We start from the raw sequence: 26396 nt of genomic DNA, 5'->3' as shown, positions 1-26396 counted from the left end.
ATAAAACACAAGGGCAGCAGGTTTGCTATTTCACTGCCAGAACCCCCTGTAAAGACCCCGTAGTGATGTTTAGGAATCATCTCTGTAAGGATTCTGATGAGAGCAAATTTAACCCACATCTAGACTTCAGCACTTCAGAAATTACTCCTCAGCTACAAAACAGATGGAAGAGAAGCCCAGACCAAGCAGGAGTAGGGGAAAGAGGGAAAGTGCTAGAATAGGCATTAAGCAGGAAAACAGGACTGGCTGAGCTGAGAATGATTTCAAGACTGTCTCCATCTATAGTGAGCTAGTGCTTGTCCAAATCAAGCTCCAGTTGTAACTCAGGTGACTGATTTCTGCCATTCCAAACAAGGTGAAGCTCCATTCATTCTGTGAACCTAAGAATTGTAACATGCCATAAGAATAAAATAAGACCTGCAGCCTTCCTTTTTTTTTTTTTTTTTTTTTTTTTTGTGAAACAGAGCCCATTTTGTCCAGGGACATTTAACTAGAAAGGAGTGTCTGGTTTTATTTTTTCATTGTTCTGTTAAATGAAAGTAAATATCAAAGTGGTTATTTTGTGTGGAAAAACCCTCAGCAGTTTCAACATGCTTTGAACTGCAGTACAAAAGCTGTTCATCTAAACCCCTCCCCTTTTCTTCTTCAAAATATACAGGCCAGCAATGTCAACTTTACACAGTAAGAAAATATATACACATTAAATACAGTAAACATTCATTTTTTTACCTTTATACAATATTAGTGAAAAAAAATAAAAACATTAATAAAATTACATACAATATATTCAACAGAGTAAGCAACTGTTACAAGAGGGAAGGCAGACAAGCTATCAAAGCAAAAGATGGCATTGACATAACAATGTAATTCTTGGGAAAAAAACACATTTAGTATGAATTGGCAAATCTCTATTAGATTTCCTCTAAGATGTGTCCATTCTATAGCAGTTCATTTATACATAATACACATATTTAAATTTGAAGGGTTTGTGGTTGGCAGGTTTTTGAAGCCTTATTTTACATTCATATGATGAATTCTCTATTATAAAAGACAGGGTAATCTACAAGAATTAAAACAGTATTATAAAACACATATGTTGATGTTATTAAAAAAATCACACTTCTTATGGGAATCTCCATTGGTGTTGCTACCTAACACCTTAACTTTTTCTTCCTATCCTATAGACAAACCACAGTGTAAGATTTAAGTGACAGTATTTGTACAGAGAGCACAAAAGGCATCACACCTTCCTCTGATTTCATAAAGAGCTCCTGGAGCTTTGAGCACATATTGTGTGTACAGCAGGACTCCACACCAAGGAATTCAGTCATCATATGGCTTTCATAGTCTTTAAAAAGGTGAGCCAAACGGTGTTCTCTAATCTCCACCAAAATGATATTTTATTCTCCATTTAAAGAAGGTGCAACTGCTGTATTTTGTATTTTTAAGAGACACTGGATGTTCATACCAATTCTGTTTTCCAGATCACCATGGTTCAGCCCACATCTGAACCACTTCCTCACCTGTTCACAACAGGGAAGGTCTAACACTCCTTCTGAACTCACATTTCATGTCACAGGGCAGGTTCTTTCCCAGCCAACCTAAAACAATGCTTGCAGGTATGTGCTGGCAAGAAAATAAATACATACTGTTTTTAAATAGGTCCTGTGATTAACAAGGGAAACAAAAAAACTTCCCTCAGCTTTCAATACATAAAGTAAAATATTTCTAGCCAGTTCTGATCAGGCTATAGGAACAGCTGGGTTTTTTTCATTTTATCCACTTCAATTTCTCAGAAATAGAGCACTTGTAGTAAAAAAAAAAGTTAGTCAAATCAGATTCTCATGTCTCTAGTGCTTGTCTGAATCAAGCTCAAGTTCTAACTCAGGTGACCGATTTCTTCCGTTCCAAACAAGGTGAAGCTCCATTCATTCTACATCCTCCTTGATTTCAGTTTCTGTTATTTTCCTTATCTAGGCAAGAGTTCATGCATCTGGCTCCCAGAAGTCATGCAGTTTTCCCTAAAGAGTAAAAACAAATTAGTGTACAAGTCAGAAATCCAGCATCAGAAGAAATGAGTAGAGTAGGCAAGTGCTTAGCTTGGGAGCACCACAATGGGCTGGAAAAAGTCCCTGGAGCTTTATTCTGAAACATCTGCCAGTTTCCCATATGTGAATCAATCCCAAAGATCTCAGAAAAACCAACACTGAAAGAGCCAACTTGTTTCCAACTTTCATTAATTGCTAAGTAGATTCTGCAGCCATGTTTTACATGTGCCACTCCTTGCTCTAGAACATGAAATATCATACACACTATAAATAGTCTTTAAAAATGGTTAATTACACAGTTTTTAACTGCAATCAATACTAGGCATATATGCATAATTTAATTTTTCTGTAAATAATCCTCTGCCTAACTGGAAAGCTAAGCTCTTCCAAGAGAGATAGCTTTATGTTCCAAGACAGGACTCAAACAGTTGGTCTGTCACATTACAACAAATCTTACAAGCCAAGCCTGGAAGAAAGAGCTCTGAACTTCCAGTATCAGTAGAAATTATCCACCTATTCTACCAAGGCCAGCTAGGTGTCATAAAGGCAAATATTTCTGAGACTTATCATGGCATTATTTACTACTTTTACAAACATGAGAGGCTTTGCCTAACCGTGGCACGAAATTTGACACATTCAAAGGGAGGGTGTCGTTGAGAGCCCTTAAATATATGTGAATAAAGTCCTGGACCAAAAAACCTCACAAAGCCACACAGTGCCAGACCACAGCAGGATGTGTCTCATTGCATTCCTGTCCCAGTGTCCTCTTGGAAGCATCTGCTAATAGCTGTAATCAGAGACTGTGACTGTGACTCGACTCAGGGCTGGGATGTCAGTGTATTACACACACCTTTACAGAAACAGTGGAGAGGAGATCCTGCTTTTATTGAAGCCAGCAAAGAAATTTCAATTAAAATCCATTCTAATACATCTAACTGTATTCCATAGCCATGTCACTTATGTAGAAAAAGAAAATCTCTTGAAAAGAATATGCCATTTTCAAGTGCTAAAAAATGAGTTAAATGCACCCTGCCAAGTGGGAAGAGAGAAAACAGTTTCATTACAGTACCTGAGTAAGCCGAGTGGTTTGTATCACATCCTGCCATTTTCCATATATTCTAGCAGCCAAGCCTTTGACCTGTAAATTCACACTGGTTAATTCAGCCATTTATGTTTAAAAACACAAAATCATACCCGGTGTTCCCCCCTCACAGCTTCAAATGCAAAAAAAAAAAAAAACCCAGGTAATACAACATACAAGTTTACAGGAAAGGAAGAATTTTATTGTCACAAAGTATCATCACCTCAGCTTCAGATCCCTGTAACTCGTGACTCTGAACACTTTAGAGGTGCATGACTGCCCGGGTTAAATGTCTGGAATCACCACACAAACCTCTGGCCTCCAAACACCACCTCACCCCTGGGAAATGGGGTTGGTCACACAGGTCTGATTGTACCTGGAACAGGAGCAACTGCGGCCACAAAAGCCAACAATGCAGCACTGGCTGCTTTTCAAACAACTCTCCTGTACATCAAACTGCTTTTTCACATCCAGTCGCAAGCAGGTGTTTAATCCAAGCCATTCACACTGAGATTTGCTTCAAATGCCTTGTTAAAACCAAGCACAGAGGCATCCTCTAGAAGTTACTGCAGTATAAAAATACAAATGAAGCATTGGAGAAAATCAGAGTAAGATTTTCCCCTCTTAGTGCAAAGGCAAATAGAAGTGAAAGCAACAAGAGACACAACACTCCCAGGCAAGAGTAATTAACTTGTTGCAAGGATCCATGATCCACTAATCTGTCTGAGTATGAAAAGAAGAATGTTTTTGAGAGGCAAGGAAGCACACAACTGCAAATGTCTGTTTTTAAGCCAAAGAAGTCAAGGCTTTTCAAAGCTGGGGCTGGTTACTTTCTCACTGAGCTGACTTGGTTTGTTACAACAGCATGCAAAGCATGAGGGTCACAAAATTAGGACTAGCAGTAAGGCTCACACGACAAAGCAAATAAAAGGCAGTTGTCCAAGCTTGATGCTATGTCACATATGCAGTTGGCTTAAATCCAAAGCATTTTTAATCAATTCATTCATTTGAAAAAGAAAATGGAGACTCGTGCAACACGGCCAACTTTTCCAGTCCTCTGTATCCCACCCTGCAGGTAGGTCCTGCTCTTACAGCTGGAGTCAGCTACCAGTGACTGCCACAAAGAGAAACAGAGCAACTCTGTGGGCCTAAATGTGGAGATTCCTGGCTGAAGAGTTACATTTTAGAGCTGTTAAGAGCCCCATTGTTAGCATAAGGAGTATTTTCAGTTAATTAAAATGGGCATGTATTTATGCCCATGCAAAGACATGATGCAGACAGAAAAAACATGAAAAAACCCCCAAGCCCATGAGGAACTCCTAGAATTTCCAAGGCTGAGATGAGGGAACAACATCCATCACAAACACTAAAAACCACCCCAAAACCAAAACAGAACAGAAAAATCAAGTTTTGCATCTTACCTTAGACCGATAAAACATTCTTGCATCTTCCCTAATATCACCTTTTACGTGCTTATCTAAGGCACGACAAAGCTTCAATAAGTGTTCCTAAATAAAGACAAACGTGTACAGCTATTAAATCCTCCTTGTCAAAACTACAGGCTTCATACAAATATTACATCAATTTAAAAATCACATGCTTCAGTTTGAATTTTTCTCAGAAATACACAGTTAAGAAAGGGAAAAGAAAGAAAACAAGATCACATCATGAGATGTTCTATCTGTTGCTGGCATGCTCCTGGTAAACCAGATCTAAGATTTTTTTAAAAGCAGCTTCAAAGTATAGCAGAGCTATACAACACAAATTCTAAAGTTCCTACTAACTAATTTGCAAATCCTTTCCTGCCCCTAAAATAGCAAACACAGCACAGTGCCATTCATATCTTTTATCAGCAAAAAAAATTCTGAAGTTACAGTAGCTGAAAATAACCTTTTCAGTAATGATGACTCAGGTAATTTCTTTTGTAGGAATTGGCTGAGCAGGTAAAATATATCCAAAGTTTAACACACTGATCTTTTATTCTCTCTAAATTTCTGATTACTTTAATAAAGCAATTTTGCACTTCATGATCTCCTGATAATGACTCCCAAGGCCTTTCACATTCTGTTAATTTCGTTATAAAATTCCTGGTTTTAATCTCTCAAACAGCTGCCAAGAGGCTTCACCCTGCAGGCCAGGTGAGACATGCTGAAATTCTGTTTGTAAACATTTGCTGGTGTCTCAAGGCCACCACATTTACCCCCTCTAACTGGAAGAGGGGCAGAAATGAAATAGTTAAGACTGATTTTACACAACTCTAGCCTGCACAATTTTCAGCCACACCCCTCTTGCCACCTGATGGGTAACAGGTCAGTGAATAATAAAATCTTTCTTCTCTAAGAAATTGAGACATTAAAAAAAATTGAAAAAATCAAGCTCTCCACAAATCTAAGTAATACACTGAGACACTTAAGCATCCAGATGTAGCCAAACACTACTGATTTATGTCTTTCAAACAATTCCTATGAGAGATTTCTTAAAAGCCAAGAGTGATTCCACAGGGCAGAAGGTTTACACAAACACCTTGCAGCAAGCAACTCCCAGCAAATGATCACAGAAACCTGAACAGAAATACTGAAAGGCTAAGCAGAAAATATCACTTGGCAGATGTACACATCACATAGCACAAAGGAACTACCACTACAGAGAGGAGCTACAGTCCTTGCTTTCACTTGCTGCACCCCAGCACACAAAACTGAAACGTGCTTGAAAATATTCTACTGGATATTTTTAAAATGGTTTTCTCCTGGACTGAAAAATTTCAATCCTACTTCCAAAGCTGATAGAACCATTTAATTTCTGTGTTGAGTTTATCTCTAGACACTTTCTGAGAAAGATTAACACAACAAATGCCTGCTCTTTCACTTGATGTTTGGAGGTAACACAGAAGAGAGGTTTCCCTCCTCTGCAGTAAACACCTGGAAGTCCTTCTGCATTTACTTTGCCCAGAACAAAAGCTTCCCCCAGTCCTATTATGCCCTGGTGATCTTCCATCACATTATAGCTCTTACCAAAATAGACTAAATGTGCATGATAAATAATATTTCAAAATCTAAAGGTCTAGCCTCTAAAGTTACTTACCCTTTGACTCGAATTTACAACATCAAGGAAACTTGCTTCACTGACAAGATGAAGGAGGACATAGATCAAATAGTAGACCTGGGGAGAAATCAAAAGAGCTTTAGCAGTCACAGCACCATTGTGATTCTTCACATCTAGAAATGGAACCATCTCTGCTTTCTGGAATGAATCCTCCAACAGCCAGGCCAATGGATAAGTATATCAGCATAAATAACTGTAATACAGTAATAATAAGTATATCAGTATAATAACTATCAGTATAATCAGTATAATAAGTATATCAGCATAAATAACTGTAATACATAAATCAGTATATCTGCCTAAATAACTCATTTGAAACAGTATATTCATGTATTAGAAACATTTTAAACCAGTATTATACTGGTTCAAATAGCCTACATAACCCATACAATGTGTTTTTAACAACTGAAAATTAAATTCAGCAGTAGGCTTTATTTTCTCATCATCTACCCCCAGATCAAAACACTTGCTGAGAGATTCCATGATAACCACTCAAATAACCAATAGTCAATTTTTGGATGGAAATACTAAATCTTTCTAACACTAGTTTGGGAAAAGAGATTAATAAAAGAGTCATAAGTCTTTTTCTGAAGCCTGCAGGTGAAGGCTTGGCTCAGCACAAACAGTTTTCACTGATTACATCAGAAGGGATTACAACATTACATCCTCTGAAAACAGAAACTCAAGACATTCCCATGACTCAGAAAATCTGACCATTCCCCTGTTGGTAAAACAACCCAATACAGGTTCCTCCACCACAAGCTCCTTTCCTTCCTCCATGACTATAACCAAAATTAATAATATTTTAAAGATAAACAGTAACAAAACCATGTCTTTACAGTTCCACATACAAAACTGTTAAAAAGTAAAAGAAACATTCCCCAAATTGGATAAAATACATAAAATTATATATAAAATAATAAAAAAGTATAAAAAAGCAAAAAAGCACTATTGGCTATATACCTCATGTTCTAGTTCTGCATTAACTTCATGATCTGTATGCTCCTTCTGTCCTTTTCTCATCTCTGTCATCTTCTTCAGTAGATAGGAAGGTTTCATACACACCAGAAAGTGATGCAGAAGAAACATCTACAGATACAAGCATTAACAAATTGGACTGATTTACTGACAACAGAAAATTGGAAACTGAGTGCCACTACAATATTAGTTGTCTGTTAAGACAAGAACAGAAAAGGGATTTTTAACTAAAAAAGTTTTCATGCTTTGAGTAATTTTTGACTATTCACATACTTCAGTGTTTGTACACTTCCTCAATGAAAGATCAAACCTATGTTTGTTTCCACATGATTACAAAAGGAAGACTCAAAGGACTATAGACCTCTTTCCAATGTTTAAAATTAATGTTTAGGCATATAAACAAGTACAAGCTGCAGAATGTGCAGATCACACACACGTGCAAATCACTAATCTAAACAGAAAATTATTAATTGGTCATTTGGCAAAGTTCTTGAAAACAGGTTTACAATATTAAAACATAAAACACAAGCATACAATATGTATGTTTTCTAAACTTCCAAATTCTACAAAGACAACACATGTAAGCAGTACCTGCTTGTCACTGTCATCAGGTATTTCTATATGCTTTTTATGAAGAAATTTTGCAATTATCACTAGGCTAAGACGCCTTCTTACTTCCCTGAAAAATAATAAAAAAATTATTTCCCTTAGAATTTCTCTAACCCCCAGTTTCTACAAAGTATGTGAGGCTATGCATGTCTTCCCTAGACATAAACTTGCTTGCAACTATTGAACTGGATTTTTTGAATATAAGCACTATATAAATCAGTAAGTAGGCTAGTAAAACAGAAGTACCCTTAATCTCATTGCTCAGCTCAGCTTCTCCACAAGTAAACAATACCAGATACTTGTCTCCAAGCCTGAAGTTAATGACCCAACTAATTCAGCTTACTCAGTTACATTATAATTTACTAATCTTAAAGATACAGAACTTAAAATGTTTAGAAGTAGACATGAATCACCCAAAGAAATTTAAATTTTGGTCTCTCGGACAAGAACTAGAGTGATGGCTGTCAGAATCTCAAGCTAAGCCTTTCTTTGCTACAGGGTACCAAGAATTCACAGCCCATAAAAGCTTTAACAACCCTTTTTCACAGCAGAGGTGCTCAGGAAGCTACACATGCACACCAATAATTGCACATACATCTGTAACATATGAGAAGATGAGAAAACAAATCCTCTTTTTTTAAAGTGTCATGAAATGACAGCCCTTGAGTTTATACAAACAAAGCAGCTGTTAATGACCCCATGTGTTTGTGTCATTACCGTCCACGCGCGATCCAGCTGGGCAGGAGCTGGACCAGCCACAGGAGGTTGTGGTGGTTACTGGAGAGCTCACTCACTGCCAGGCACAGCTCGGGCACCTTGGAAAGAACAACACAACACCCTCAAACTGAAGAATGGCTGCTTGCTTTATTTGCAAAGGAGCACACATCTCCTCCCTAGAAACACAGGCAGCATAAGGGATAAAAGGAAGTGATCTAACAAGAGATGATGTACATAAAATTCCTGAGCTGCACCAGGAGGTGAGTGTGCTAAATACAATTTAAAGTAGGGTAGCTGAGATCAGAATCTTTAGAGACACCTTACCAGCATAGTGCAATAATTTCTTCATTCTTTCAGGCTGCCATTTTAAACATACAGCTATTATAGCACACATCATCTTAAGAGATACACTTATAGAAGAGGACAGGTAACTCAATGTCATGCAACAAAAACCCTCTCAGGATACCCACCCACTTCCTAAATCTCACACAAACACAAAGCTTTGAGTTTTTAATATTATTATATGTACTATTATTGAAAATTCTGCATTACATTTTCAGCCTGTACTTAAGAAAAGAAAACTTCAAAACAGAAGTTGCAGTTTCACAAATCCACAAATCTAGTAAAATAAATTTATGAAGTTACCTTTGTATCCCAGTCTCTTATATTCATCAGAAGCTTTACAAAAAGGCACTGGAAATCTATTAGAAAATGGTTTTTTAACTGTTTCTCCAAGCTTATTTTAAATAGCAATATAAGCAGCAGCCATATTTCTTGGTCAGTATATCCATCGTGAATTACCGATGTACAGAACACTAGAAACTTTAAAAGAAACACAAAGCATTAAAATATGGAATTGCTTTAGTTTACATTGAAGGATGATGAGAGCTCAAGTTTTCCACACTCACATTAAAATATACCTCAAATGATGTAGTTTTGGCAACACTTGTGTACTAGCATGTCCCCATCTCCCAGTAACAGCTTCAGGTTTTTTTAATGTCTGCTGGAGACTCAATTTTTTGAGCAATGGCAATATTCCCCAGACACTACCAGAGCAGGAAAGATCTTTCTTTACTACATAGATAGTCCTCCTTAATTGAAGGAAAGGCCAAAAGATTTTCTAAATATTCCAGTAATACTGAAATCAGTGGATAGCTTCTTCTACGAGAGGGAGCCAAGATGTCCTATGAAGTGCCACAGCTGTAAAACGGAGTCAGCAAAACTCTGCAGCTGTGAGTGAAGCCAGTGCAAGTCTAGAAACTAAAGTTTGCAAAATGACTGCAATAAACTCCACTGAATGAGAAGCTGAAGTCTCATGATAGCATCTACTCAAACACATGCTCAGGACTAGATTGAAAACCCTATCTTCCCTCCCAAAAGAAAACACACACCAAAAAACCCCTACCCACAAAAACCTTGGCATTTTCTCACCTTAATCACATTAATTAAATTGTTTTTAAGTAGACTGGGGAATGCTGAACTGGCAAAGGCTACATCTCCTCTTGGCTGTTGTTGACTCACTGTTTCTTGCACCTGATTCCTAATAAAAGAAACACAATCTGAGCAAAAAATGAACAATTCAAAAGCCCACAAAGGCTTATTGACATCAAACTGAAGAAACAAAATCCTGCATTCATCAAAATGCCTTCAAATCAAAATAATCCTCACTTACAGAGCATCTAATACACATATCTAACTCAACTTGCAGCCAATTACTTTGCCCAGCTATTTAGCCAACATTCCTGCAAACCTTCATTAGGAAGATGCAGGACAAAGGACAATGCTCTGGTTAGCTGAATCCTTATGTAGAAGGCATTGCTGGAATTCTAGGGTTATTTATTCTTAGTGAGACCTGAGCCAAGAACTTATCGAGTATAGGAAAGGAAATAAAGAACAACCTTCTGATTCTACATTCTAAGCACAACACTTGCTTTCACAGGATCTGGGAAAAAGGTATCAAGAGGAAAACACTTACAAAATATCCTTCTCATCGAAGGGGGGTTGAAGATGTTGCAATGGAAAGAGAGATCTGAACCCAACACCCATATTGACAAAAACAGCTGATATATCAGCTATTGAAGGAATCCATGGTTTAAACTGTTCATCACTGATGGCAGCTACAAATAAAAGACATGGAATGGATTAGTTTAAATTTAGTTCTTAGCATTAGTTCCTGTTAAGGGAAACAAGGGAAACAAATAAGCTTAGCAGTTTGCATCAATTCTAGCAGCTCTCATCTCAGAGGAGTCAGTACATTAAACAGTAAGCTTGTTTTCAGAACAAGGAGGGAGGAAAAAAGTCTAATACAGTATTTTACACTAGAGAAACATCTTGCCTACATAACAAGTTCATTATTTTCAAGTTCCACCCATTTTCTGTCATAGTTCTCTTCCATCACAAACAGCAGAACAAGCAACAAGGCAATATTTTTGTCTAAAAGAACACATAAATTACTGCCTGTGTAGGTAAAGGTTGAGAGGGTGTTATCACAGTGGGACTGGAAGAGAAGCTAAGTAAGATCTGAAAACAGGCAAGGTTTCTGGAACAGAAGTGGTAAACAAGGAGCTCCCAGCCTTAATTTTTGAATGCTCATTCATTATCTTAAACTGTTCATTCAGAATCAAGTCTAATGCCAGCAAGGCACAAAATAAAGGAGGCTACATTCCCTCTGATATCAGCTCTGATTTTAAACAAAAATTAAAATACTGGGTACAATTTGGACAGCCCTGTTTCAAATACTTGAAGAGAACCACATTACTTTAACAATGTTAACTGGTAGTCTTAAATGAATGTCACTTTTGATGGATCTGAATGAAGACGTGGGGAACATACAAAGGAACTTGTAGTGGAAAAATATTTGAGTACAGACAAAAGAAGACAAAACACAGCAGACACTAGCAGCACTGTGGGCTGAAGCAGATCCTTCAAAGTGTTTCTGTGCAGGTGTATGATTCACTTCACTTTTGTCATTTATCTCGAAAGTAAATCATCAAGTGCTATACACTGGGTATGACAGTGTGAAAAACATCTTGTAGTCCTTAAGCTACAAACATCTATATCATCCAAAGTAAAAGATGGAAAGGAGGGCAAACTTTTAAACAGACTGAGCTTATCTTCAGGTCAACACTATTTGTGAAATACCAGGAATGAGTTTAAAAGGCTCTGTAGGGGATGCACTGCTATGGAGGTAGGTGCCAGGACCACATATTGTGATACAGGTTGCACACACTCAGTGAAGGTCAGCCCTCAGCATTTCTGCATTACATTAGTAAAAACAGAGCCTAAATTCAAGCCAAAATCACCCAACAGAACTAGTGCCTTTTACCTCCTCACTAACACTTTTCTAAACTGAAGAGAGGAGATGTGTTTTCATTCAGGTGGTCAGTCTTCCATCCTTCAAATACTTACAGTTTTTTAGTGTTAGCTCCATCAGCCTTTCTAAGATCTTGGTGGAAACACAATGGTCAAGATGGATAGACATCATCTGTGAAGAGAGAAGCAGCTATGCATCAAAAACCAACCTGCATGATGGCATCAGTTTTCTTTTAATTAGGAAAAAAATCCCCACATCAAACCAGAACAAATACACCACCAAACTTCCCAGCAGAGTAAAATGAGTAACAGATTAAAAACCAACCAACCAAATCTAACCCCAAAGCCTCTAAAGCAAGATACACCAATGAGAACAGAATACTGTGAATATTATTTCAAGCAGTGCAAAGATGATATGAATATTTTAAAATTAATTATTTACAGTATCAGAATGCTGTAACCCCATGTTGGTTTATAAACATATTCTGAGGGTTAAGAGAATAGAAAGTATCACATACCCCTTTGGAACCCATTTGCATCTGTGATCAAATGGAGCTCCCTGAGTAGGAGTGGAGGCAACAGAGTTAACTACACCCTTTTCCAGTCACAGACGAGTTGGACATATGCAATATTAAACCCAAACTATGAATTCCTAGTTTTTCACATAACTCTTAACTATAAAACCATGACTATGAAGTACAGTTCAGGTTTCTTGGAGCACATCACTGGCCCAACAAAAACTACTTTTTCTCCCCCAAGTGCTGGACAGTTTCCTGCTCTGTAAGTGATCTCCATCAGCTCACACTTCTTCCTTACTGGAGGAACACCAGAGCTCACAGAAAGGGAGAAGGTAATTTTTTAACTGGCTGGAGGGGAGGGCATGGAAGAGCAAAATGTTTTGCTTTTAGCCATTGTAGAAAGTCAGTCAACAGACTGAAGCTGCAATTTCCCAGGTGGTGCAGATTTCTTTTTTGTTTCAGGTGCAGTTAGAATGTTGCAATTAATAACAGAATGGAGACTGGAGGGGGGCATTTTTGTGAGTAACAGCACCGTGTAAATTCCTGGTGATCCAAACACTGACACAGGTATCTTGAGAGAGTCACCACACTTCCTTTGAGAATGACTCCAGGCTTCTTCCTGAGCCATAAGGTACCTTTCTCAAATGAAAATTATTTGATAGTGCTGGTATCACAGATGCTTTAGAAGATTATATATGTAGAAAATGGTACTTTTGCACTTCTGCATACTGCAGCATGTATTTATTGGCTAAGGGTGAAAGGAAATAAGATTAGCATTTGCTCATGATTTGGCCCACAGCACCTCTCCTCACCTACTGTGTCCTTTTCAATGCAGTTGCATACATGGACATGGACAGGGACATGCAGCTTTGTATTCACTCAGAGTGTGGAGAACAGGCTCTCCATTGTTTTACCCCTAATGACAATCAGAGTATTTCAGGCTGGAGAACAAATCAGAACCCAGGGGGAAAAATAATACCTGATTTAAAAGTTATTATGGAACAGATTCACAGACTTCTTCAAGTGGCTTTTAGGAAAAATATTATACACACACAGAGTTATTATAATGCACAAATAGCACAGACTTACCTGGAAAAGCCACTTTAGAATTGGTATGGAACACAGTGTATCACGGTGAGCTGAACTTAGAACACCATTAACAACTAAAAAAACCTGCTGCGTTATACTACAACTGTAAGAGAAAAATGAGGGCAAGGAAAAAAGATAAAAATCAATTAGTGGTTGCATCATCACTTTCACAAAAAACGAAGAACTTCCTCACCCCTCAGATCATCATCAATAGCAAAGAAACATCTGAATATACAAAACAGATGTTATTCTCAGGCCATTACTTATATAAAATGTCACAGTAATCAAACCTTGATTTTAATAGCAATCAAATTCACAAATTTATCATTTAGAACAACTACCTTTCTCTCTATAAAGCCATAGTATTCAGTCAGGAAACATCTGTATTGTTAGGGAATAATAGTTTCAAACAAACTTTGATTTACACCACTGTACCATGAACCTCTATGCTTGACTACATAGACAGCCTGCTATGCTCAATGAGACTATTACATAAGACTTAACTGTCCAATGACCTTTACCAACACTTTCAGAATAAGATAAAAAACATTGTTTTCAAAGTTTTTAAAATTCCCTTTTAAATAAAGGGTCTGGAGGCAAACTAATGCAATTAAAATCCCACAGGCCTAATCTTACTGTGCAAATTTGTGGGGTGCAAACAGTAGCTGAACAGAAAGTGTGCCCCTGCTATTACTGAATTACTGTAGCTTTAGTCACTGGGATGAGGTCAGAGCAGGCTGCTGATAACACCATGGGTTCAAACCCCATATGGACCACTCACTTAAGAGTTGGATTTGATGATCCTTGTGGGCCCTTTCCAACTGAGAATATTCTATGATTCTTGTTTAGAAAGGGATGTCACAAGCAGCTGAATTAAAGATATCCAGTTTCCCACATGGCCTTCTTTAGTCTTCTCTGTTCTAGCTACTAAATCAGGTAACTCTGTCAAGAGATGTGTCCTAACTCCTACATGTACCCTCTACCTGCCTGACTGGTAAGACCTTCATGTGCCAACTGGGCAGCCAGTACATGCCAGCTGTGCCAACTGCACTGAATGCATAAGCAATTAAATCATAATTGCATTCTGCAAGGGATGATCAGTTTAATTCTCATTCCTCCAGTCACTGATTTACAAGATGCTTTTGAAGCTCATGCCCTTGTGATCTCCAAACATATTAACAGAAAAGCCTGAAGCCAAGGGAGTGTATCACAAACACCACTTCCTCAAGAGATGAAAAGTCACTCTCCTCCTCTTCACACCCACAGCTGCACATACTCATGTATATAAAATCCTTTAAGAGTAACTGAATTCTCTCAGTTCCTCTGATGTCTGTTTGGAATAAAATACCAAATGAAATAACCAGAAATTTTTGGGATTTTCACTTGTGGCATTAGGCAAATCTTTGTCCAGCTATTTGTAGTGTGACATCCTTGTAAATATAGAGTAGAAATGCCTGTGGGTTACAGAGCAGTTGTTTATGCACACACAGAGATGCTGGGGCTCAGTGACTGAATCCAGCAGATGTCAGAGATCCTGACCCTCTGCAATCCTCATCAGAGGGAGCCTCAAGTGCCGGGCCCATCCAGGAGGGAAGCACCCAAAGTCTTTCAGCAGACACTGTAACACTAGAAAGTGACAAATAGGTAACCACAGAGCTCTTTCAGTCTGCAGATAGTTATGCTTGTGTTCATTACAATGTTTCACTTCTGTATTTGTCTCCCACAAACTGGTAAGGTTATCAACCATAGCCCAATGTGGTAGAAATAGGGAAGAGGCCAAAACAGCTGTTTTTCCTCATGTCTCATTTAAGAGGTTTTTCAAAAATTCCAGGGGAATTTCCTCCAGAGGAGGAAAGAAGGAAGCTTCAAATTACCATTAACTGTTCTGGAAAGCTAACCCAAAAAGGAAAACTTCAGGGGAAGGGAGTCAATCTTGCCTATTTACTAAGACAGAGCTCATTTGCATGCAAAGATGAAACAGTACCTTAAAACTGCTAAAAATAAAAAGAAAACTGTACAAGTAAACACAACAAAGCAAAGAACATATTCTTACTTAAGAAGAAGATATTCTATACGATTTTGAGGGGTTAAGAGAAAATTCCTCAAGTCAAGGTTATGTTGAGTGAAGATTTTCCCAGCAGTTGATAAATCAAATAAATCTTCTCCAGGGTGTTTGTCAGGTATGACATAAGTTACTACTGAATATCTCTTTATAAATGCCCTGTAAAAATCAAAACAGCTTTTATCAATTCAAACACTGAGAAGCTATTTGCTGCTTGAGAATGTTATTTGCAGGTGATGAACACATCAGTCTTATGCGAAAGCTGAATTCTTAGAATACAGTTGCACCCAAGGAAATCCACTCAGTCCCAAAAGATTTTAAAATGGTTCTCATTAAACACATTAACAATTAAACATATTAACAATAGACATATTAACAGTGAGAGGTAGGGGGAAAAAAGGCTAGAAAAGTAGAGATCAAGATATGATTGGTTTTGGAGTTGCAAGGACCTGTTTTCTTCCGAGAGATCATCTCCGTTGGCATTGTCCTCATTCTGTCCATCTGAAGCATTGTCCTCTCTTTCTATGTCTTCCTGTAACTGTTTTGCTATTTCCTCTAGCCTGAAACAGCAGCAGCAGAGCATACCATCACCATTTAATATTTACAACAAAATCCAAGCTCTGAATGTGAACCCTGGAGTCAGGAGCCAGTTACACAAGGCAAAACCACGTGAGACATTGCATCTGTGTAAAACCTAAGGATTTTGTTCTTCCAAGACACAAAGTGAATGTTTCCCAAAACCTAATGAATTTCCAACAGCACAAACAATCAATGGTTTGTCAGACACAAATACTCAACCAATTTCTGACAAAGTTTTCATAATTGCACAAAACTGTCAATCTTGTGGCTGAATGTTTACTTTTTTCTAAGCACCAAATAAGTATTTCATCTGTTAAACACTATACAGGAGTATCTGCTATTCCATGAGCAGTCAGCCCATAGTTACCAGGGTCAAATCTTTAAACAAAACAGTTAATCACATAAGCAGTTAAACACATACAGCTATCACCACCACTTGCCATTAACACATAAACCACATTTTACTTTGTACCCAAAAGATCTCTTGTAAGAATACTCATTAGTTCTGTTCACTGACCTGTGTAACTACTCAGACACCAATAACCTGCAAAATTTGGCAACCAGTGCCTTTGAAAAAACTAGTATAGTCAGTCTACATAAATATTTCTATTTCATGCCTGACCAGCAGCTGCTAGCTGGCTGAGTGACCTAAAACAAAGGCATCAGTAAATTTAGCCTGGCTCTTCAGGGGTAAACAGATATATCACAAATCATCCCTTGTTGCTTGGAAGGAGCCTGTCAGTCAGCTTTTAACATTTAAGCAATACTTGTAGGTCCCGTCTGTTCAGTTGTATGTTGGTAGCATCAGCAGGCAAAGCTTAGCTTGCTGCTAATCAAACCTTATCAGTTCTGAGGAGAAATGGCAAACCCAAGCTTCTACACCACCACCCCACATTTTTCAAACTAGCTTTAAGAAACAAACCTTTTAGATTCTTCTTTCTCCTTCAAGAGGTGATCTAAGCTGTTCACATACGACACCTTGCTTAAAACAGGAGTCTTAGAAAGCTGTCAATGAAATAGTACAACATTTTAAAAAACTGTAAGCCATCAATTCATTATTAGATAATAATCAAAATAGAAATCTCTTCCAATTGTAATGATATTTTACATGCAAATATAAACCTAAAGGAGACCCTTCAAAACAGGATGATTATGAGTTTACGTTTTTCAGTCCCTTGACAATTTTACATAATGGTCAAATCTCTCTCAATGACTAATTTAGAAATAACTGCTTCACAGTGGATCTGAACAGTGAAGCAAGTCTCTGCATGTGTGGGGCTGACCTTCAGCTAGCCTTCACGAGGAGCATTACCATCAGAAACCTTTTATCTCACAACTTTACTATTGTTATCACCCACTGAGACCCCAGGAATCCCCATTCTTGTGCATGAGACAAGAACTTCCAAAAATTTCTCAGTTTTTTTACTTTCAGAGTCCCTAGGAAGACAAAATTCCAGTGTCTGCTAAATCACCTTCAACTTAAACAAAACAAAACTTCCAATCAAAATCCCAACACAAAACCAAATTAAGGAGTTAATAAACAGAACAACACAAAGTTTTAACAAATTTTGCTAGTGGTTTGTTTTTCAGTAGCCAGTCTTTATTCAGCTTCTAGCAGACAACAGATTTGAAATCTTTTATGGCCATGATTCCATCCTTTGGACAAGCACAGCTCTTCTGAAACCACCCTGGTATTCAGTCACCTTCTAAATGTAACAAGCAGTATGTCTTTGTGTGGGAAACCTTGCAGGAAAAGCTGAAGACTTCTTGGCTTATTTTATACTTGGTTAACATGTATCAAGTCACTGTTGAGCAACAGAGGAATCAAAACTTTATACCAGTGTATAAATATGGCCTTTCTTAGAAGACAAGAATGTGGGTATATGCAAAAATCATGGTCATGGAAATGTTGGGACACTTCTTAACTGTTTTGTCTTACTTGGCCATTAATTATATCAGGAACAAGCCAGCCAAATGTTGTGGTCACACACATGTGCCACAAGCATTTGATCCAGGCTGTGTGTGTTTATCAGGCTTAACCATTAATTAGGTAGTCCTGTTGGCTGAGATTGTGGAACACGTATGAAACCACACAAATCTGATCTGTAACACTCTTACAGAATCGTAAGAACAGATTAAATAATTACAGCTGCTCAACATCTGCCCATGGAGACAGTAACTCAGTCAATAAACAAACCCTATCAGAGATGGAAAAGCATGAGGAGAGGGGAAGGCAGAAGAGAGAATTCATACAGATATTCTGCTGTTTATTTTCCACTCTAGAAACCAGTGATGGGCTGACCCCAGCCAGCAGCTAAGCACCACACAGCTTGGTCATTTCCCCAGCCAGTGGTGCAGGGCAGTGGAAAGAAAAGCAAGAAAAGCAAAGACAAGAGAATTCATGGTTAAGATAACTAAGTTAAAAGGCATAAGCAAGAAAAGAAAAAGCAATTCCAAGGCAGACACTCAGCACCTCTGACAAGCAGAAGGATGCCCAGCTACAGCAATGGCAACATGCTCCCCCCACTTGGTTTTTTGACAGCTGAGCATGACATTAGGTGGAATATATCCCTTTGGTCATCCAGAGTCTGCTTTCCAGGCCCTGTTCCCTTCCAGGTTTTTGTCTGCTCCATGGGGGCAGCATGGGAAGAGGGCTAAGTCTTGATGCTGTGCAAGTACTGCTCCACAATAGGTAGAGCACTGGTCTATTATCAACACTGGTTTTGTCTGAAACACAGCTGTTACAAAGAAAATTAATTCCAACCCAGCCAGGCTCAGGACAAAATCTCTTTGTTTAAATACAGCCATTTCTAACTTACACTAACTGTCAGGAATGTCATGCTAATGCAGGACCTTCCCTGTTAAAAATTACTTTACAACAAAGCTTCAAAGTCACTACTTATTTGACAAGCTTTTATTGAACAAGTGAGCTAATTTTTAAAAACAGACTAATTCATCACTATAATATCCTGCACACAGGGATTCAAAGACATCATCTATCCCTGTGATCAGCATTCATTCAGCTTTTTGAAATCCTAAAATACTTCCAATTTCCATGAAATACAATCTCAAAGAAAACACCACACTTACTCATATGCAGATCTCTGACAATCACAGACTGTGTCAGGGATATGACTGGAGTCTAGCTCACAGATCTCTGAACATCTACATCCATTTCCTCCAGTTAAATTTGGCTCAAAAAATCTTACCTGACTAGGAAAACAAACACATTAGACTGTACACATCTTCTAAATGGAACCTCCTAACTTTAGGGGGGAAAAAGCAAAAACAGAACTCCTAAAAACAACCACAAGGCATAGAGCTAAATCAATCTGGCTGCATAAACCATCTTTCATCCATTCCCAGGACAAACACAGTAACAAGCACATCCCTGCTCCAACCACACTGTAACTGTACAGTAGCACAGGACCCTTAAGCCAAGTATGCAGTTTTGCAGGCAAATAACTCTGAATTATCATGCATTATGAAAAAGGGAGAAAATCATATAAAAATAAACATAAAGCTGATTATCTGCTATCTCTTTACACTCTGCTGTGGCTTTAGTGGGTGTAGTGAGAGTCAGCAAGGGGTGGCTGAGTGTTGGTGCAGAATACATTGTTGAGTAACATTACTGTAAAGTAACTCTTACCAATCAGTCACACGCATCCTGACTGCTGCTAGCAAGAATTCTAAGATCTGGCATCACTTAGACAAAAACTTGACTGAGTCTACAAGTCTGAGTCTTTTGTAGAAGACACAGTCATGGTTTGTGCCCTGCATGGTAGTGGAAGAGGTACTAGAAGACTACTGGACATCTCAGCTGCTGGATCAGCTTGTTATTTAAAACTGAGCTAAACAGCAGAAATTAGCTCTCTAGTACACCTGAACAAGTTGCTGTCTGTATGTGCCAGATGCAACAGGTGAGGTTGGAGGCAACTTGAATTTTTTGAGTGTGAGATGTCTCCATTCACCTGGGCCTCTGTCTGTGTTTTGGTGGTATATACCTACTACATAAAATTTGGTTCTCCTAAAATTTGAAATATGGGGTAATAACTTAGCACTATCTGGGCCTTATCTGTGCTAAAATCTACATTATTTTTTTGCAAATAACACCTGTAAAAGAATACTTGAAAGTACTTGAATACTTTTTGGTTTTTAGCCAACTTACATGAAGCTTCAGTAATGGAGCTACAGTGTCCTGAGGAACAGTGTCAAAAGAGTCTTCCGGGGTTTTTGCCTGTGGTTTGAGACTTGAACTGAGCATTTTTTGCAGTGGCATTAATACTACTTCTTCTTCATCATCATCATCATCTAGAATGGATTCCAAAATGTCATCTTCACTCTCAGAGCTGCTTTGCCATTTTCTTTTCAGCTTGGACTTGTGTGTAGAGTTGCTTTTAACTTCTGCTTCTCCTGAGCTTTGTGAAGACTCGTGGTCGCTGTCCATGAAAGGCTCTTCCAAAGGCAGTGATGGGGGAACCCTCTGACCACTCTCTGGGGACAGTCCAAGTCTGCCAGAGATTTCCATTCTACAAGAATCAGGAGTATGTTCAGAAATCTTGTGGACTGTATTTGAAAAACTGTTACTGGGTTGAATACTGTATCCTTTATTCTGTTCCTGTCTTTCTGGTCTTTTATCTTGCTCTTTGTTAACATCCAATACCTGAGATAAGGCAGCAACCTGGAGAGGGGATTTCATGCCTTTTGTTTGTGTTAAGTGGTGGGGAGAAGGCAACACAGTACTTTTTTCCTGAGAAAAAGGGAGGGACTTTTCTAAGAAAAAGCATGAGTTAGCCAGCTGCAATTGATTTTCTTTGGTATCCACAACAGAAATGTGGTTATTTTTAGCAGGACTGTGTGCAGAATATGAAGATGACAAACCTACAGTAGAGTAATTATTTTTGTCCTTTTCATTGCTGGAGCTGAGGAATTCCTCTGAAAGAGTTAAATCATGTCTAGATAGGGCAGCAGGTTCCTTGAGTTGAAGAACATCATCATGAGGAGACTTTAAAAATATATTTTTTACAAACTCACACCTCCTATATTTGCATTTTGAAGGTGATCTACTAAAAGCAGGGTCATGCACTTCAGATTGATCTGAACCATCTACATCCACACTCATGGCAGTGTGTTTTCTTTTCCCAGGAGAGTCTCTTGGTTTGGATAACCCAAAGGACACCTTAAGGAAGTGTGAAGGAACAGCTGGGCTCTTTGGTGCACCAGAGGCCATCTCAGATGATGTTCTACAAGAAGATGCCTCATGTTCTAAAACCTGCATTAGCCTTGGCTGAGATGGGTCATCTGTGAAGCGTTGGAGAAAAAAAATAAAACACAGTCAACATGCTTAAAAAAATCAAAACAGTAACAATCATAGTTTAAAAAAAACCCAAAACAGTAACAGCATTCCTTTTAAAAAAATAGCTTCTGTTTTTAAGTCAACTAGGACAACAGCAGCAAATAATCTGATGAGTTTCCACAGCCATAGACTCCCTGTTTTTGTTTACAGAGTTTATCTTCCTACTGACCTACCTCAAGCTTTTTAGATCCCATTCTACCACCCATGGAGAAAAATTATGTGGTTAAAAAAGTCAGAAAGCAACAAAAATACCAGCTTAACTTTAGTGGTTGGGTCAACAAGAATATTCTTTTAAGCTGAGAGGGACAATTTATTAACCTCCACAGAAAATGTGGATTATCCAAAGCAAAAAGAAACCATAAAAATAATCTGGGATCAAGGTTTTAAGACAATGAAATAGCACAAACTCTAATTAAGTTACAATCAAAGAGTTATACACTAAAATCCTAAATTACTTTTAAAACTCTTCAAATTTGCTATGTATTAGAAACAACATTGACTTTTCAGCAGCAATTATTGTTTTAGTAAAAGAATATAGAAAACAATTTCAAGAAAAAAAAAAAACATGAAAAAGAGACATGACATGATGAATTTGATTAATTGATTCTACATTAACAGCAATGCTCATACCTGAGGCAATCTCCCTTGAACCAAAAGGCATTATTTTTCTTAAAGGACATCCATTTCCCTAAAAATAAAGACAGAGGAAGAAAAAAAGTCAATTGTATACTTTTTTTAATCCAGCACAGACTTAGTTCCACACACCCTCAGAAATATTAATAGACCTCATTTCAAGACAAATTTAAAACACAGCTGCAAATATCTCTCCAGAACCCAAATTACATATTTTTTCTTCAGATCAAAAGTGACCTGTAATTAAGTACTACATTTTTAATAGGACCTCTATCTAATCTATCAATCTCTATCTAAATACCATGGCTTAAATGCATAAATCTGAACTGTTATTAACTGCAGCTTCTAAAATTTGCACAAATTTGCCAGTCTGCTCCCTAAGCCACATTGTCAGAAAACACAAGATTATAAGGCATTTAAGATAAAGGCACCTTTTTCTACAAATTACAGTTTCAAGTTACACTTTCTATTGCATTTCCATGCTTGCATCTTGCCCAGAATATCTCCCCTGCTTTTAAAACAGGAGTTTTTGCTATTTGTAAAATGATTAAGAATCAGCTTACCCAAGCATGACCTAAAACTTACAAAGGAATAGCAAAAGAACATACAATTCTGTTACATTTGAAAAAGGCAGCAACAAGAATCTGATCCTACCACGTAAAATTAAAAAAAAATCTAAAAATGTAATAATTCATATGCACAATGGGTCAGTGATTTCTACCTTTATCAACTCTTTTAAAAACACCTGATGGAAAACATTTGTTCCTTAGAATGGCTTTACAGGATGTGACTTAGATTGTTTCAATTTCTGCTTCTCCCATACCCTTTCTCTGCAGAGACTTCCAGTGACAACCTAAAAGCAGAATCAGTAGGAGAGCAGGGCAGTGGGGAAACCTGGCTTGAGCTCAGAGATGTGGCGCTCTTAGTGCCATTATTTCCAGCCCCAGCTTTTCAAATATCAGCTTCTGCAGGTGAAACCCATTTGTCAGAGTCAGAGCTGGAGTCTGTGAGTCCATACAGTCATTCTCTCTTCTCTTCCCATTTCCACAAGACAATGGTGCTCTCCTTACACCCAGACACTTCTCATTTCTTCCCTGTTCTGGCTAGGCAGTCTTTGCCTTTTTGGTCAAGGAACGCACCTGAGACCCTGCAGTACCGAGGAGTTTCTGAATCACAGCTTTGGGGTACAAACAACAAACCCAGGGCCCTGCACACTGCCATTCTCTGACATGTTTACACTGTCCTTTTCCTCAATTCTTTTTCAAAAAACCCCTGTCACAGGACTCGTTTGGTGTTTGGTCTGGCATCCTTTTCTTCTGACCTTCTTTGGAGAGGATGAATTCTTTTCAAAACCTTCAGTGCGTAAAACAGACAGTCCCATTCCTTCATCTTTTACATTTCCTTTGTCTGGTGAGGACAGCATAGTTCTGTCTTTATGGCCATGGTCTAGAAGAGAAAAGACCAATTATTCACAAAAACAATATTGGAAGAAAAAAACCTGAAACAACAAACCTTATTATAGTTGTTATTATTATTACTTGGTATTTTCTCACTCTCACACATGCAATCCAAAATTAATTAACTCAACCAACCAGTTTTGCTACTGCCATGCAAAGAATCACATGACCTATGATGCAGTTGCTATAAACAATCTGGTGTAAGCATGAGACATAATTTGAAATAATAATTACATCATAATTAATTTAAAGAAATTAATTTAAACAGGCAATTGATATTTTCAATTACATTATTAGAAAAAATTTAAATGTGCTTATTTTGACATATTTGGTAAGCTATACTCGTTATGTTGCTGCTCCAATATGGAATGAGATTGGACTATCACTCTGCACACTTTCATACTTTAAATTAATATAAATGTCTTCCACTTAAAATAACCCCATATTTACCTTGGCTTAAAACTGGTTTGAAGAACTCTGTAATCATCTGGTTTCTGAAGAGAAAACACAACTTGATCTTTTTAAAAGAATAATACATAAATGATCATTCAGTGAATGTTATATAATTAAGATACTGTAAATAATTTCTACAGATTTTTTTAATGCCAGCAGTTCTTATTTCTGATAAATCAGAAAAAGCACCATCATCCTCTTCACCCTGCTTGGCTAATGGAGTTAACCTGACAGTTTCCTCACTCAAACTGTTTTCCTTATGATCCCAGTATATCTTAACCACCCTTCCACCTTAAACTAAATTTTCCTGAACGGGACTGACCTCACCTGCATCCAGTATTCCAGGTGAAATAAAAATACAACACAACAAAGCTGATTATCTGCTATCTCATTACACTGCTGTAGCTTTAGTGGGTGTAATGAGAATCAGCAGATCACTAAAAATCCAAAAGAAAACGCAAAACCCATAAATACATGCTCTCCCCCAACAAAAGAAAAAAGCTACAGAGCCAGGAGATGAACCTAACAGACCTTCCAAAACTAAGGACAGAACCTGCATGGAAGAAGGAAGGAGGAAATACTTTTGGTTGTCTTAAAAAACCACCCCGTGAGCATTTGGTAAAAGCACTTAGTATTTACAGTTAGATATTAACCAGATATTAACCTGGTTATCCCTGGCTGGATAAAAACTTTTAAAAATCTGTATTGGAAATACTAGCAATAGCTTCCAAGACAGCAAATTCACATGACATGGGAATAAACTACAAAAAGCTACTACATCTTTGATGAACTAGACCATCTTAAAAAGCTCTACAGGAAGAGCAAATCAAAACAAAAAACACAACAACAAACCCAGCCAAAACAGAAACTCACATAGAAAAACTTAACTGCAACAAAACCGAAATTGCACAGTTTCGTTTCACTTTCTCGGGCAAAAAGTAAGACTGAAAAAGTGAACTTTTATCCTGTCCCCTTCATTTAAATGACAATGCAATCAAAACAGAGGATCTGAGCAAAATAAGGTGCTACTAATAACAAAACTGCATGACTTGTCGCATTCTGCAGGAAACAACCCGGCAGCCTCCGAAAAACCCCAGGTCTCTGACAGAATCTGAATTTCTAGTTAGCAGACAAGTTTGTCGAGTCCAAGCCCGCTGTCAGGGACTGCCCGTGCTCTCGGCGGGCAGCGTCCCCCAGCACCGTTAGCGGAGCGGCCCCGGGGCTGAACCGACACCGCCGCTCCCGGTTACACCGAACCGCTCACCCCGCAGGCGGCCCGGGAGGGCACACCTGGGGCGGCTCCGCGATTCTGAAGGATGTGCTGCAAATGCCAGCCAGAACTTGGCCGGACACTCCCTTCAGACTCCTGGACCAACGCGGCCCAGCACCAAGTGCCGGTTCCGACGAGGAGGCCCCAGCCGGGCCCCTCGCCGCTGGAACACGGGGCAGGCTGCCGGTGATACCCCGGTAACCCCCGCCGAGCCGCCCCTGCCACCCGCCCCGGGCAGCGCGGCGCACGCCGGAAGCCGGGCGTCCCGATAGGCGGGCCCGCTGCCCGGCGCCGACCGCGACCGCGCCTCTCCCGCGCCCCGCCGGTACCTGCAGTCCTTGGCCGCCTCTCTGCCCGCGGCCGCCGGCGTAACATGGCGGCGGGACATGGCGAAGGGAGGGACCGGAGACGGCAGCCCCTCGCCGAGCGGTCGGGTCATGGCCCGGCGGGCCCCGAGCGGCCGAGGGGAGCGGCCGCCCCCGGCAGCATCGCCAGTACCGCGGCTCGAACGCCCCACACGGCCGGAACGCCCAGCGCGGCCGCAGGTCACGGGCGGGAGCTAACGGGCTCCGCTCTTCCTTTTTCAATGGGTTTGGGCGTTGATTGGCTGAGCCGCTGCAGCGGCTGCGCCTCCTATTGGTTTTGTTCCGCCGGAGGCGGGACGAGCAGCGGGATCGCGTCAGTGATTGGCTGTTGGGGGAGCGGAAGGCGGGAGCGCCGTTCCGCGGGAGGAAGGGTTGTTTGGCGCCTTGGTCTCGTGCTTGTCCCCCGCCCGCGCTGCCGCTCTCTGATTGGTGCTCTCGGGGATGGCCCCGCCCCCCGCGAGGCCCCGCCCCGCCGCTCCCGGGGCGCTCCCGGGGCGCTCCCGGTGTCCGGGGACACCCCGGGGACCCTCACGGGGGGTTCGCCCACGAGGGAAAGCGTCCTGCGAGGAGAGCGGCCTGGACCGCCACCCAGCTGCAGCCCGTGCGGCTCGCACTGCGTCCGGGAGGAGATCCAGGCTGCGCATCCATCTCCAGAGCCGCGGGACGAGGTGCGGAGGCTAAAAAGTTGGAATGGGAGTAACTTTTTCAAAATCACCGCTTAACCCTGCGCCTTTCCGTCCTCAGCCTGCTCTGCAAGATTCCCTCTG

General features: G+C 39.5%; 1 protein-coding gene across 3 annotated transcripts; it reads right to left on the bottom strand.

Annotated features, from left to right (window-relative positions):
* Positions 1-694: 694 nt before the first annotated feature.
* On the bottom strand, positions 695-26151 carry SLF2 (SMC5-SMC6 complex localization factor 2). 3 transcript variants are annotated; one of them, XM_063405428.1, is made up of 20 exons: positions 25594-26151; positions 23992-24058; positions 23406-23530; positions 22082-22139; positions 20264-21396; positions 17018-17100; positions 15966-16076; positions 15508-15675; positions 13455-13557; positions 11944-12019; positions 10511-10652; positions 9967-10075; positions 9181-9357; positions 8536-8633; positions 7801-7888; positions 7195-7320; positions 6211-6288; positions 4551-4637; positions 3118-3186; positions 695-2021 (listed from the first exon to the last, which is right to left on the bottom strand). In XM_063405428.1, the coding sequence occupies exons 2-20, from the start codon at positions 24026-24028 to the stop codon at positions 1986-1988; spliced, it is 2904 nt and encodes a 967-aa protein (XP_063261498.1). In that variant the 5' UTR covers positions 24029-24058; positions 25594-26151; the 3' UTR covers positions 695-1985. The 3 variants fall into 3 exon arrangements, with proteins under 3 accessions (XP_063261498.1, XP_063261497.1, XP_063261499.1); XM_063405427.1 differs by having other exon boundaries at positions 23992-24035; positions 25594-25879; XM_063405429.1 differs by lacking the exons at positions 23406-23530; positions 23992-24058; positions 25594-26151 and adding an exon at positions 23224-23349.
* Positions 26152-26396: the final 245 nt, after the last annotated feature.

This window comes from Prinia subflava, chromosome 9 (genome assembly GCF_021018805.1).
Source record: "Prinia subflava isolate CZ2003 ecotype Zambia chromosome 9, Cam_Psub_1.2, whole genome shotgun sequence".
NCBI lineage: Eukaryota > Metazoa > Chordata > Aves > Passeriformes > Cisticolidae > Prinia > Prinia subflava.
The sequence above is the reverse complement of the archived record's forward strand: the minus strand, read 5'-3'. Positions and strand labels throughout refer to the sequence as shown.

Bases quoted from the DNA above. Each gene is read 5' to 3' on its own strand.
- SLF2 (XM_063405427.1), bottom strand. From the start codon at position 25,703: ATGACCCGACCGCTCGGCGAGGGGCTGCCGTCTCCGGTCCCTCCCTTC. The intron at 17,101-20,263 runs GTAAGTTGGCTA...TTTCATTGACAG, and splicing joins CTCCATTACTGAAGCTTCAT to CTTTCTAAGACTCCTGTTTT. The intron at 3,187-4,550 runs GTAAGATGCAAA...GTGAATTTACAG, and splicing joins GAATGTTTTATCGGTCTAAG to GTCAAAGGCTTGGCTGCTAG.